Here is a 13,484-nt window from a genome sequence, read left to right on the forward strand (position 1 = left end):
GTGGCTTATGCCTGTAATCACAGCACTTTGGGAGGCCGAGGCAGGTGGACCACGGGGTCAGGAGATCGAGACCATCCAGGCCAACATGGTAAAACCCCACCTCTACTAAAATACAAAAACAAAAATTAGCTGGGCGTGGGGGCATGCATCTATAATCCCAGCTACGTAGGAGGCTGAGGCAGGAGAATTGCTTCAACCCGGGAGGCGGAGGTTGAAATGAGCCGAGATCGTACCACTGCACTCTAGCCTGGCAACAGAGCAAGACTCCATCTCAAAAAAAAAAAAAAAAAAAAAAAAAAAAATGGCCATTAGGAGGCCCCTAACCCCATGTGACTGGTGTCCTTTTTTTTCTTTTTCTTATTAAAAAAAAAAAAAAAAAGAATAAAGAAGAGGAAGAAAGAGAAAGAGGAAGAGGGAGAGAGGATGGGGGTATTGCTTTATTGCCCGGGCTAGAATGCAGTCTAAATATGGGTATGCCTATAACTGTGCTTAATAATGGAGACATGAAAGAAAATGAGGGAAGAGAATAACAAACAAGGAGCCAACCAAGATTTCTTTTGAACTTCTAAGTTGATATGATGTGGTACTGAGAAGAGTGTATATTTTGTATATTTAAAGTGGAGAGTTCTATAAATGTTAATTACATTTACTTGTTCCAGATCTGAGTTCAAGTCCTGAATATCATTGTTAATTTTCTGTCTTGTTGATCTGTCTAATATTAATGTTGAAGTCTCCCACTATTATTATGTGGGAGTCTAAGTCTCTTTATAAGTCTTGTATGTCTGCGTATTCCTGTATTGGGTGCGTATATATTTAGGATCTTTAGCTCTTCTTGTTGTTGCATTGATCCTTTTATCATTATATAATGTCCTTCTTTGCTTCTTTTGATCTTTGTTGCTTAATTGTAACTTCTGCTTTTTATTTATTTATTTTAGCTCTCTGTTTGGTTGGTAAATCTTTCTCCATCCCTTGTTTGGAGTCTTTGTGTATCCTTGAATGTGCGATGGGTCTGGATGCAGCATACTGATGGGTTTTAGTTTTTTATTCAAATTGCCTGTCTTTGGATTGAGGGATTTAGTCAATTTAAATTTAGAATTAATAATAATATATGTGAGTTTAATACTGCCATTAGCTGGCTATTTTGTCCATTAGTTGATGTAAATTCTTCATTATATTGATGCTCTTTTTGATAATTTTTTTAGAAAGGCTGATACTGTTTGTTCCTTTCTATGCATAGTGGTTCTTTCAGAAGCTCTTGTAAAGCAGGCCTGGTGGTGAAGAAATCTCTGAGTGCTTGCTTATTCACAAAAAACTTTATTTTTCCTTCACTTGTGAAGCTTAGTTTGGCTGGATGTGAAATTCTGGGTTGAAAGTTCTTTTCTTTAAGGATGTTGAATATTGGCCCCCACTCTCTTCTGGCTTGTGGGGTTTCTGCTGAGCGATCTGCTCTAAGTCTGATAGGCTCCCCTTTGTGGGTAACCTGACCTTTCTCTCTGGCTGCCCTTAGTATTTTCTCCTTCATTTCAACCCTGGTGAATCTGACAATTATGTGCCTTGGAGTTGCTCTTCTTGAGGAATATCTCTGTGGTGTTCTCTGTATTACCTGGAGTTGAATATTATCCTGCCTTACTAGGTTGCGAAAATTTTCCTGAATAATGTCCTGAAGCGTATTTTCCAGCTTGGATTCATTCTCTTCCTCACTTTCAGGTACACCTATCAAGCGTAGATTAGGTCTTTTCACATAGTCCCATATTTCTTGGAGACTTTGCTCGTTCCTTTTTATCCTTTTTTCTCTAATCTTGTCTTCTTGTTTTATTTCATCGAGTTGGTCTTCGACCTCTGATATCCTTTCTTCTGCTTGATCAAGTCGGCTGTTAAAACTTGTGCATACTTCACGTAGTTCTCGTATTGTGTTTTTCAGCTCCATCAATTCACTTATATTCCTCTCTAAATTGTGTATTCTTGTTAACATTTCATCAAATCTTTTTTCAAAGTTCTTAGTTACTTTAGATTGGGTTAAAACAAGTTCTTTTAATTCACAGAAGTTTCTCATTATCCACATTTTGAAGCCTGCTTCTGTAATTGGAACACACTCGTTCTCCATCAAGCCTTGTTTCGTTGCTGATGAGGAACTGTGATCCCCTGCTGAGGGAGAGGCATTCTGATCTTGGGCATTCTCAGCCTTTTTTGGCCGTTTTCCTCCCTTCGTTATAAATTTATCCATCTGTGGTCTTTGTATTCACCGTCTTTGTAATTAGGTTTCTGAGTGGACATCCAACTTACTGATTCTCAGCGCCGAAATCTGAGCAACCCACTGCGCCGACTAAATCAGCGGCGTTAAGATTGATGGTGCTTTTCTGACTCTGCACCAAGAACCGATGCTCCGAGGCACCGGCAAAACCGCCTCACCAGTCACTAGAGTCGCGCTGGCGACCCGTGGGGCTCCTCCACTGGGAATCTCCTGGTGCGTGAGCAACAAGAATTCACGTGAAGGTGTGGCGTCCTCTCGTTCTTTGCGCTTTCACTGGGAGTTACAATCCCGAGCTGCTAGTGATCAGCCATCTTGGATCTCTGGACTGGTGTCCTTATATGAGGACACAGACACGCGGGGGGCTGAGCCTGTAAGGATGCAGGGAAAAGGCGATCTCGGCGAGCCCAGAGAGGCCTCAGGAGGAACCGGCTGTGTGACACCTCCATCTCAGACTCCTGAGGTGACGAGTGTCTACTGTGTGAGGAAATTTGTCCCAGCAGCCCTATACGGAGAACACAACCACTCTGGGTCTACTGAAGTGTGCTGTCCAGCCCCAAACGACCACACACACAGACGCCGTGCTACCATTCCGAAAGGAGAGTGGGCCAGCATTCCCACAGGACCTGCACACACCTGCACGTACCTGCACACACCTGCACACACCTGAATACACCTGCACGTACCTGCACACACCTGCACACACCTGCATACACCTGCACACACCTGCACACACCTGCACATACCTGCATGTGCCTACATAAACCTGCGGCCCTTGCCCACTTCCCCATGGAGCCCATTGCTCTCATAACATGATTTTTGGAAAGATGAAGTCACCTGTGTTATGAGGGCAGGACAGAGGACCTGCCACAGAGGGGCAGACACTAAGCCCCCGAGGGGGGGCAGAGTGACACGGGGAGGGGCTCCCACACTCCAGTCGTGACACTTGTCAGGGACCCCAGACTCTCACACCCTGGAGGTGCTCACCTGTAAAGGTGCAGTAACTGCCACCGCCCACGTCCCACCGTGAGGCTCGGCCACAGCTCCAAGGCCGCCAGGACATGCCAGCACCGAGGGCTGCCACCTCCAGAACCCAGTTCACAATGTCCCTGGGGACCGCGCATGCCGCCAGCCCACATCTGAGGGTCACCGGCCAGCACCGCGGCCTGGGTCCAGCACTGCCCCCACCTCCCCTGGCCAGAATGAGCCGCTCCCAGCCGGCACTGCAGCACTACCCGGCTCTCTGCGCGGCCACTGCTCAGACCAGCCCTGCCTGTGGCAACTGGCATTGTGCTGTCTGTGACCAAGCTCAGGCTTGGGCACAGTGGTCACTGCAGTGCCTGGACAGTGGTCATCTTGGGGCCTGGACACAGCAATCACCTCAATACCTAGATAAACAGTGGTCACCTCAGCACCTGGACATGGTGGGCACCACAGTGCACTAGAAAAACCTCAAACTGAAGAAGACCACAACCCACGTGGCCCCATCCCACTCTAAATGCTAACTTTCCAGGCAAACGCTGACTGCCATCTCCACCATGGAGCTCACGGCCGGGGTGCCCACAGTCCCATCCAGGGAGGACGGTAACCAGAATGCTTGGACCCGGAACAGCTTAACGTGGGGCTCCGGCAGAGAACCTCCCACAGGCGGGGAGGATCAGGGGCATGTGCCCTCGCCATGGGGTCTGGGAAGGCTGGGGAGGATCAGGGGCATGTGCCCTCGCCATGGGGTCTGGGAAGGCTGGGGAGGATCAGGGGCATGTGCCCTCGCCATGGGGTCTGGGAAGGCTGGGGAGGATCAGGGGCATGTGCCCTCGCCATGGGGTCTGGGAAGGCTGGGGAGGATCAGGGGCATGTGCCCTCGCCATGGGGTCTGGGAAGGCTGGGGAGGATCAGGGGCATGTGCCCTCACCATGGGGTCTGGGAAGGCTGGGGAGGATCAGGGGCATGTGCCCTCGCCATGGGGTCTGGGAAGGCTGGGGAGGATCAGGGGCATGTGCCCTCACCATGGGGTCTGGGAAGGCTGGGGAGGATCAGGGGCATGTGCCCTCGCCATGGGGTCTGGGAAGGCTGGGTAGCTGAGGGCGTCCGCCCGGGGTGGGCAGAGGGCGGCTGCAGCAGGAGGAGGGGAGAAATCCCTGTGGCCTGAAACTATTTAAGACTGACACTCTTCATTTAAATACGATAAATAACAAACAGCAGCCAGTAACAGCATCCAGACAGACTGATGCCACAGCCATGACACGGTGGTGGCAAAATCAAACGAGGAGCTGGAAGCAGAGGTGGTTGGCGCTCTTTGAATATAACGGATTGTTTCTTTTATTTCCTTCTGAAACAGGGTCTCACTCTGGTGGCCCAGGCTGCGGTGCAGTGGTGTGATCTCAGCTCGCTGCAGCCTCCAGCTCCAGGCCCAGGTGATCCTCCCACCTCAGCCTCCTGAGTGGCTGCGATTACAGGCATGTGCCACCACACCCCACTGCTTTTTGTATTTTTGGTAGAGACAAGTTTTGCCATATTGGCTGGGCTGGTTTTGAACTCAGTGGGTTCAAGTGGTCTGCCTGCCTCGGCCTCCCAAATGCTGAGAGTAGAGGTGTGAGCCCCTGTGCCCAGCCTAACGTATTACTTCTAATGCTGACCAGCCTAATGTATTACTTCTAATGATGATGTCAGGCACGGACACGTGATGATGACAGTGACAAGGACGACAGGGGGACAGATGATGACAGTGATGATGGGGACATTCATTGAGCACCTGCTCTATGCCGGGCACTACGGAAAGTGCCTCACGTGAATTCTGTCACTAGCTGTCTCCAGAGCTCTACAAATTATGACTCCGCCAACCTGAGAGATTGGCACACAAGCTCAGAGAGGGCAGGGCACTGGCTCCGGTGACCCGGCAGGCACTGAGGTGGGTTTGCAACCCCAGGCGGCATAACACCCAGGGCAGAATACGGCCAACAGACAGCACGAGGAGAAGATTCCCTCATCCCAAACAAGAGGGAGGAAGGGAGCCAGGCTCCACCCCTAGGCAGGCACCAGGGCTCAGCACATGGAAATGCAGGGCCTGGATCCCTCACCGAGCACCATCCTCTCCAGGAGCGCACCCGCTCGGGCCAGGGCCGGCATGCTGTGAAGGGGCACGGTGGGTGTAAAAGTCGTCAGCAATTAAAAACACGGAACGAATACCCCCAGATCGGACTCCTGATGACCCTGGGCTGCGGGAATGCATTGAGGTACTCCCTAACTTGCTTATCTATACTTCTTTGTATTTTCCAAGATTACCACGATGCATGGGTACTTTTTTGGTAATAAGAAAAAAGGGTAATTTGAATTAAAACTTTTAAGACAATTTGCAGACAACCTGAGCTCCAAGAGGGCTCTTCTAATATCATCCAGCAGTGGGGCCGGGGCGTCCCCCCATGGCTTGAAGTGGAGGGTGGATCTGAAATGTGTCCTTCGGCCACCTGTGCCCGGCCTGGGACAATGACGGGAAAGCAGTGGCCTGCAGAATGCTGGAGTGCACCTGCAGCATGCCTAAGCAGACCTGGCTGTGGCCTCGAAGGCTTCCCCCACCATGAGCAGCCAGCGCCCTGGAACAGAGCTGTCCACTCACCAGATGCTAGAAGGGAGGCACAGACTTTAAATGCAGAGCCCAGCAGGCTGAGAGCTCAGAGGTGCTCCCCAGGCACGGCCCAGTGAGGTCCAGGGAAACCCATCTGCCCCTGCAACTTCTGCTGCCACCAACATGCTGTGAGTGGTTTGGATGTGAGAGTCTTACAGGCAGCATAGAGAACCGGGCTTAGGTATGACGCAGGCTGGGAGTGAACCCAGCTCAGCCAACTGTTTGCTCCGTGGCCTTGGGCAAGTTGCCTGCCCTCTCTGGGCCTGTGAACTCATAGGAGAAACAGCAATGAGAAGTAGCCAGCTAGAGCTGCTCTGAGGATACAGAATCATGGTGCAATTAAAGCGGCTCAGGACAATGGGTGACCCCAAATTGCTACAGGTCCTACACACATTTGGCCATTTTTACAAAGAGGAGCCTCTGTCATGTGCTTGAAAGGGCTCGTTCATTAAAGGAAATCTGAAATTAAATATTCCTCTTCCAGGAGCACTGCTGTCTTAATGTCAGCGACAGCTCTCAAAATCAGTAGAGTTTGGGCTGGGCGTGGTGGCTCACTCCTGTAATCCCAGCACTTTGGGAGGTTGAGGCAGGCACATCACTTGAAGTCAAGGGTTCGAGACCAGCCTGGACAACACGGTGAAGCCCGTCTCTACTAAGAATACAAAATTAGTCAGGCATGGGGGTGGGTACCTGTATTCCCAGCACTTTGGGAGGCAGACGGATCACCTGAGGTCAGGAGTTTGAGACCAGCATGACCAACATGCAGAAACCCCGTATCTACTAAAAATAAAATATTAGCAGGGCATAGTAGCGCATGCTTGTAATCCCAGCTACTTGGGAGGCTGAGGCAGGAGAATTGCTTCAGGAGAAGCAGGTGAAACCTGGGAGGCAGAGGTTGTGGTGAGTTGAGATCGCGCCATTGCACTTCAGCCTGGGCAGTAAGAGCAAAATTTCTTCTCAAAAAAAAAATAATAATAATAAATAAGACCAGTCTCTGCTAAAAGTACAACATTAGCCAGGCATGGTGGCACGTGCCTGTAATCCCAGCTACTTGGGAGGCTAAGGCAGGATAATCACTTGAACCCAGGAGGTGGAGGTTGCTGTGAGCCGAGACTGCACCACTGCACTCCAGCCTAGGCAACAGAGCGAGACTCCATGTCAAAAAAAAAAAAAAAAAAAAAAAAATATATATATATATATATATATATATATATATATATGTGTGTGTGTGTGTGTGTGTGTGTGTGTGTGTGCGCGCGTGTGTGTGTCAGTAGACTCTGAGTTAAGCAGATGATTCTCCATCATGTGGACTGGGCCCCATCCAGTGACTTAAAGGCCTTAGGACTGAGGTCCCCAGAGAAGAAGAGATTCTGCCAGAGACAGACTTGGGACCCTCGCTGTGCCATTTACCCAGCCACTTGGTGGGGAGTGTGAGCACTGCTGAGGATGATCTGGGAGGCGGGCAGTGCTGCCTGCTGCTCCTGCAGGCCTGTGCAGGGCACCTGAACCCATCCCTTATCTGCTCCGATAGGCACAAGGACCCTGCATATAAAGGGGACGAGGCTCTCGAAGGCAAAGCCGCTTCACATACATCACTGAGGTTCTTTGGCCGGGGAGAAAATGGCTTTCCAGGCGCTTCCTGAACAGGGAGTGGACCACCAGAGGGCAGAGAACGTACCCAGCTGGGTTTTCAGACCCTGCTCTGCATTTTCCAAGCTGAGGCAGGAGCAGGCGCACCTCCCAGGGGCTCACGCCTCCGAGGTCCCAGGGCAGTGGCACAGGCTCAGGCCTCGGGACCAAGGTGGCTGGGTGGCATGGGGTCAGCAAGGCTCTGAATGCAAGCACAGGGCCTCAGGCAGGAGTCACAGCTGAGAGCTGCACTGAGTGACTGACAGCCAGGGCTCCCGGCAGCCTCCACCGTCACCTCCATCCCAGGGCTGGCTGGAGATATGGGCCCAGAGACGGAGACGTTCACCCAGTTGGGAGAGGGCAGCGGAAAGGAAAGAGGGAGGGGAAGGGGAGGGGCAAGGACGGAGCTCTAGGAATCCCCAAAGTCGAAACACAGCAGCTATTCCGGCCAAAGAGCTGGTGGCTGGATGTGGGGCTCAGTGAACGACTCCACATTTTAGAAGGTTTTTTTTTGAAGGAGTTTCACTCTTGTCCCCCAGGCTGGAGTGCAGTGGTGCAATCTCGGCTCATGGCAACCTCTGCCTCTGGGGTTCGAGCGATTCTCCTGCCTCAGCCTCCTGAGTAGCCGAGATTACAGGTGCACGCCACCATGCTCGGCTAATGTTTTTGTATTTTTAGTAGACACGGGGTTTCACCATGTTGGCCAGGCTGCTCTTGAATTCCTGGCCTCAGGTGATCCACCTGCCTCGGTCTCCCAAAGTGCTGGGATTACAGGCGTGAGATGCTGCGCCTGGCCGCATGTCAGTATTTTTACAAAGAGGAGCCTCTTTCATGTGCCTAGAGGGGCTGATTCACGAAAGGAAACCTGAACTTAATGTTCCTCTTCCAGGGGTGCTTCTGTCTTCGTGAGGTCAGTGATTGCTCACAAAATCAGGAGACTCTAAGTAAATTCAGTAATTCTCCATAATGTGGGCAGGCCCCAGCCAATCAGTTAAAGGCTTTAAGAGAAAGAAGATTAAGGTCCCCGATTCTGCCAGAAACAAAGGGGATCCATGCAGTGGCATCAACTTTTCCCTGGGTCTGTATCTGTATCTGAACACACACACACACCCACACCCCCTCACGCACGCACGCACACACGCACGCACGCATGTGCACACCCCACGGGTTCTGTTTATCTGGAGAACCCTATAAGCCCTGAACACAGAAACATCGGTGAGCTGATTCTATGGTATCATCAAGTGACATCAAATGACAGTTCCATCCACGTAAAATCACCGACTGAGAGTTGACTGAGAACAAGACACGTAACTCATTCTCCATTTGACCAGGCAGGAGGGACATCCCCAGTGTCCACGTCTCTTAGAGACTCACAACTCAGTCTTATCCCTGGGGCTGGCAGCTGTTAGGCAGAGACCCTGTGAGACTCTAGAAGGCAGGGGCATCTGGGGCTGGAACCATTGGTTGATGAAGGGAGAAGAGGTCAGGGGAGGAAGGAAGAGGGAACACAGACAGAGAGAGAGCAGAAACATCAGCCAGTTTCCACCAGAGACAAAGGGAGGGCAGGGCAGGAGACGGAGGGAGGGGGCAGCTCCCCAACCCAGAAACCTCCCCAGTGGTCTGCAAGAACTCACCCTGTGGCTTCTACATTCAGGGGTACATTAGCCAGGGTTCTCCAGAGAGACAGAATGTGTGTGTGTGCGTGTGTGTGTGTGTGTACATACATGTATACACTTATATGTTATATATGCATATATACAGAGAATTTTTTAAAATTTAAAGTTTAAAATAGACACATACCATTTAAGACAGAAATATTTTAAAGAGTTGGCTCATGCAATTGTGGAGGCTGTAAGTCTGACATCTGCAGGGCAGGTTGGAGACCCGGGGAGAGTTCAGCGGGAATCTGAAGTCTTTTTCTGGCAGAATTTCTTCTTCCTTGGGATCTCAGCCTCTTTTCTCTTAAGGCCTTCAACTGATTGGATGGGGCCCACCCACATTATGGAGGGTCATCTGCTTAACTCAGAGTCTACCGATTTAAAATCTTAATCCCATGTTAAAAAAACACCTCTCAGCAACATCTAGAATACTGTTTGATCAATTAGGAGCTGTGGCCTAGCCAAGTTGACGCATAAAATTAATGATCACAGGGGAAAGTTATTTTCCTTTTTCATAAAGTAAAGCACAAGAATCACGAGAAATCTCACGACAGGTACAGGGAGGAGGATTTCCGAGGACTGGTCATTACTGTTCCCTCTCCCGAGGGCTCTGCCCGGGTGTGGGCCTGGGGCTGCCCTGAGCAGCTGCACTGATCCCTCCTCACACCCCAGCAGGAACAGGGGCTTCTCCAGGCTGCAGGGCCGACAATGAATCAGAACTGACCTAGCACAAGAAAGGCCAGGGAGGGTGGGGCCTGCTGGCACCCCCACTGCCCACTCTGACCACAGTGGACGGGGTGCATAACCCCCCTTACAGATGCATAAGGTGGCGAAGAAAGAGAAAAACCCACAGGTAGCCTGGGAAGCCACGGCAGTCACTGTGTAGAGAACCAAGAGAGAAACCAGCTCAGGGCCCTCTGTCCTTGACCACCCCCCCACCCCGCTTGCTGTGCCAGAGCCTCCTCCTGACCTCCTGGGTGGACAGGCCCCACCAGCTCTCCCAGACCCACCTCACCCCTCTGCCTGGAGACCCTGGCCTCCAGCCTGCACCACTGGGCTCCCTCACTGACCTCCCATTCTGGCTGGGCTCAGCCAAGCAAAGAAAGGCAGGTGTGCCTTCTGTGAGAACTCCCCAAAATGGGCCTGTAGGCTCCCTCCTCAGCCCAGCTCTCCTGCTCCCAGAAGCACCATCTCCTCTCCTTGCTTGGCAGCTCATGGGTGCTGATGACTCCCCAAGACTGCTCGTCTGTGGGGGCCTCAGCCTTTAACCCCGTCCACACGTCTACCTGATCAGTTAGACTTTTCACTGAACATAACGGGTGAAGTCTGTTTCTTGCCAAGACCACAGCTGACCTATGTCCTAACCCACCTGTTGGTTGCAAGCTGGGGCCTGAAAAACATGCCCCTTGTGTATGGAAATCAAGCCTTCCTGGGGCTCCCCTGCACTCAGAAAACACCAGGGCTTTCTGGTATCCTGCCCTGGCAGGATGGTGGGAACCTGGAGAGGCCAGGGCTTCTAGGAAAGGGGGCGTCCACTCCACAGCTGCCAGGCACTCCTGCTGCGCAGAAACTCATCAGCCTTGCCTAATGAGTTTCTCCAGAGAAGTCAGAAATGTCTTTTTCTATGCAAATGTGTCTGTTTTCAAACCCTAACATTCACATTTTAAAAGCATGTCTAATGCCCATATTTTTAGGAATTCTGGGCAGGCCAAACAAAAGACCACAAGGCACGATCTAACCCTCAGGCTACCCTGCTGGTCCGGGGGATGGGAGGAGAGGGGAGGTCAGCTCCTGGGACGCAGCGCAGAGGGGCGCCCACGCACCTGGTGGATCTCGTGCCAGCCATTCTCATCCTTGCAGCACACCATGGCGTGTTCGTGCAGGAGAAGCTCGCAGCAGTAGGGATCGCCCCCGACGATGGCCGTGTGGTACAGCGGGGTGAGGCCGTAACTGTCTTTATAATCTGGAGATGCGCCAAGCTCTAAAAGGGTCTAGGAAAAACAAAATCGGGAGCTGTCATTATTGGTCTCATGACCCCTTTTGCACAGAGTGAGGCGATCGAGAAAGAAGCACCAGGACCCCCTCGCCCGGGCCGAGGCAGCCCACACCTGAGGTCCCAGTGCTTCTCCACGGCTCCCCGGAATTAAGGAGGATATAACTTTAGACAGCGAGGTTTCTAGTTCTGAAACACCAAACAGTGCCCAGAAAGGCAGGGCAGACGAGGAGACCTGCAGCACTCAGACAGACCCGTCCCCGGCCCGGTCAGTGCTGTGTCAGCCTGCCTGGGTGAGGGGCTCCCGACCGAGCTGGTTCTTAGTAAAAGATGAGTTCTTACGAACCATAAATTCTCAAAGCATTGACACCCGGGAGGCAGGGCAGGAAAACCTGAGCCTGGGTACAGTTCCAAGCTCCGGCTGCAACACCCCACACAGACCCCCAGGGTGGGCACTGTGGGATCAGACAGGGCAGGGGGCAGCACCCACATCAGGCGGGCCCCAGGTGTACCTTCAGGGCAACCTGGTTCCTCGCTCGGGCAGCTTTGTGCAGGGCGGTCATCCCGTCTTTGGCACGGAAGTCCAGGTGAGCCCCGCCGTTTCTGAGAGCTTTGATGACCTCCACGGAGTGGTCCAGCTGCGCAGCTAAGGTCAGGGGGGTCTCTGAGGAACCCAAACACACACACTTTAGAACCAACACTTGTCACACTGCTCACACAGCCATCTCTAAAGGCCCAAAACGAAGCTGAAAGAACTGACCCCCCTCCACCTCCAGGGTGTTTACAGCTCCCACCGCCCGGGAACCCAGACAGTCCACGTGGGCCGTGTGGCTCAGGCACTCCTGTGTGATGCCGTGGCATGTAGGGTCATGTGCAGATCACAGCGGTGGCAGAGGCAGGGACCCCACAGGACTGCTGTGAGGGCCACAAGTCCAAGAGGCTCCCTCTGTGCCCTCCCTCTGAACACACAGAACCCTGTGGTACCACTGGGGGGGGGCTTCCCTTACAGAAGGAGTGACGGACTCAAACCCTCAGGAGAGTTGGGAAAAGCGCACACCCCACCTTTCCTTATTCAGTGTCACAACATTTACGGGCACCTTGGGAGACACCAGCAATGGGCTGCAGGGGCACAAACACAAATGAGACACGGAGACCGTGCCCCCCGGAGCTCCTAATCTGAGCAAGCGGAAACCTTCCTTCACCAAAGAGGTGCAGGATGACCCAGGGGGCAGGGCAGGAGCCCAGCAGACAGAAGGATGCTGTCTGCCTTTGCAGGGCCAAGGGTCCCATGTAGACGACCCTGGACCAGTCTGCAGCTGACCACGGCTAAGGACATCAGTATCTACTATAGCAAATCTTCCCATTCACTCTTCACCTTCCTGAGGTGCCCACCGTGGCCACTGCTAAGCAAGGTGGATGATTTTGCTGTGGTTCATTTGAGAGGCTCGTAACATTCCAGAAAATTGCACAGAGTATCATGTCAACCCTCAAGTTCCTGTGACTCGGAAGCACCCACCGTGAGTAGTCACGGGGTCTTGAAGCACATCCCAGTGATGGAAGACAGGATAGCTTCCACAGGGCGGGGCCTTGCTGAGCTCTCACCCCATCCTACCCCCTCCATCCCAGAAAGGGTAACGGCCTCGTGGGTGCACACTGACCATCCCATCTGTTTTAAATTCTGACGCGTATTTATCCATAAATGAGTACCCTTCTGAGTACTTCTAACATTCACCCGAGGAACCACCCTGCAACTTGGCGCTTCGTGGGGAGGCGCACAGGCTCAACCTCTCCGTGTCAGGAGTGTGCCGTGCGTAAACACGCCGGCCGCCTCATTCATCTTCTCCCAAGGTGGAAAGCAGGATTCCTGCCTTCCCCAACCAGGAACAACGCTCTCGTGAGTGAATGTCGTTGCACTTGACTCTGTTGTATATCCTTCCTGACGCAGAAGTTTTAAAGAAAAATAGAAATTTTCTCTTTTTTGGTGGGAGGGGGGACAGACTCTCACTCTGTCACCCAGGCTGGAGTGCAGCGGCACAATCTCGGCTCACTGCAACCTCCGCGTCCCAGGTTCAAACAATTCTCCTGCCTCAGCCTCCCCAGTAGCTGGGACTACAGGTGGGCGCCACCATGTCCGGCTAACTTTTGTATTTTTAGTAAAGACGAGGTTTCACCATATTGGCCAGGATCCACCCACCTCGGCCCCCCAAAGTGCTGAGATTACAGACATGAACCACTGCATCCGACCAAGAGTAATAGGAATTTTCTGGGCCAATGAAGGGACTTTCGTGGCGGTGGGGGATGTTTCTTGCACAGAAAACAGCTACAAGGCAAGGA

General features: G+C 52.2%; 1 protein-coding gene across 10 annotated transcripts in view; it reads right to left on the reverse strand.

Annotated features, from left to right (window-relative positions):
* The window catches only part of SHANK2 (SH3 and multiple ankyrin repeat domains 2), a 684,346-nt gene that overhangs the window by 516,242 nt on the left and 154,620 nt on the right, over positions 1–13,484 (reverse strand). For all 10 annotated transcript variants that reach the window (XM_074401828.1, XM_074401830.1, XM_074401824.1 and 7 more), the window contains exons 7-8: positions 11,663–11,814; positions 10,981–11,148 (exon numbers count right to left, since the gene is read on the reverse strand). In XM_074401828.1, coding sequence (XP_074257929.1) covers positions 10,981–11,148; positions 11,663–11,814 — 320 coding nt within the window. The remainder of the gene's footprint in view (positions 1–10,980; positions 11,149–11,662; positions 11,815–13,484) is intronic.

The sequence above is a fragment of the Saimiri boliviensis genome, chromosome 6 (assembly GCF_048565385.1).
Source record: "Saimiri boliviensis isolate mSaiBol1 chromosome 6, mSaiBol1.pri, whole genome shotgun sequence".
In the NCBI taxonomy this organism is placed as follows: Eukaryota; Metazoa; Chordata; class Mammalia; order Primates; family Cebidae; genus Saimiri; species Saimiri boliviensis.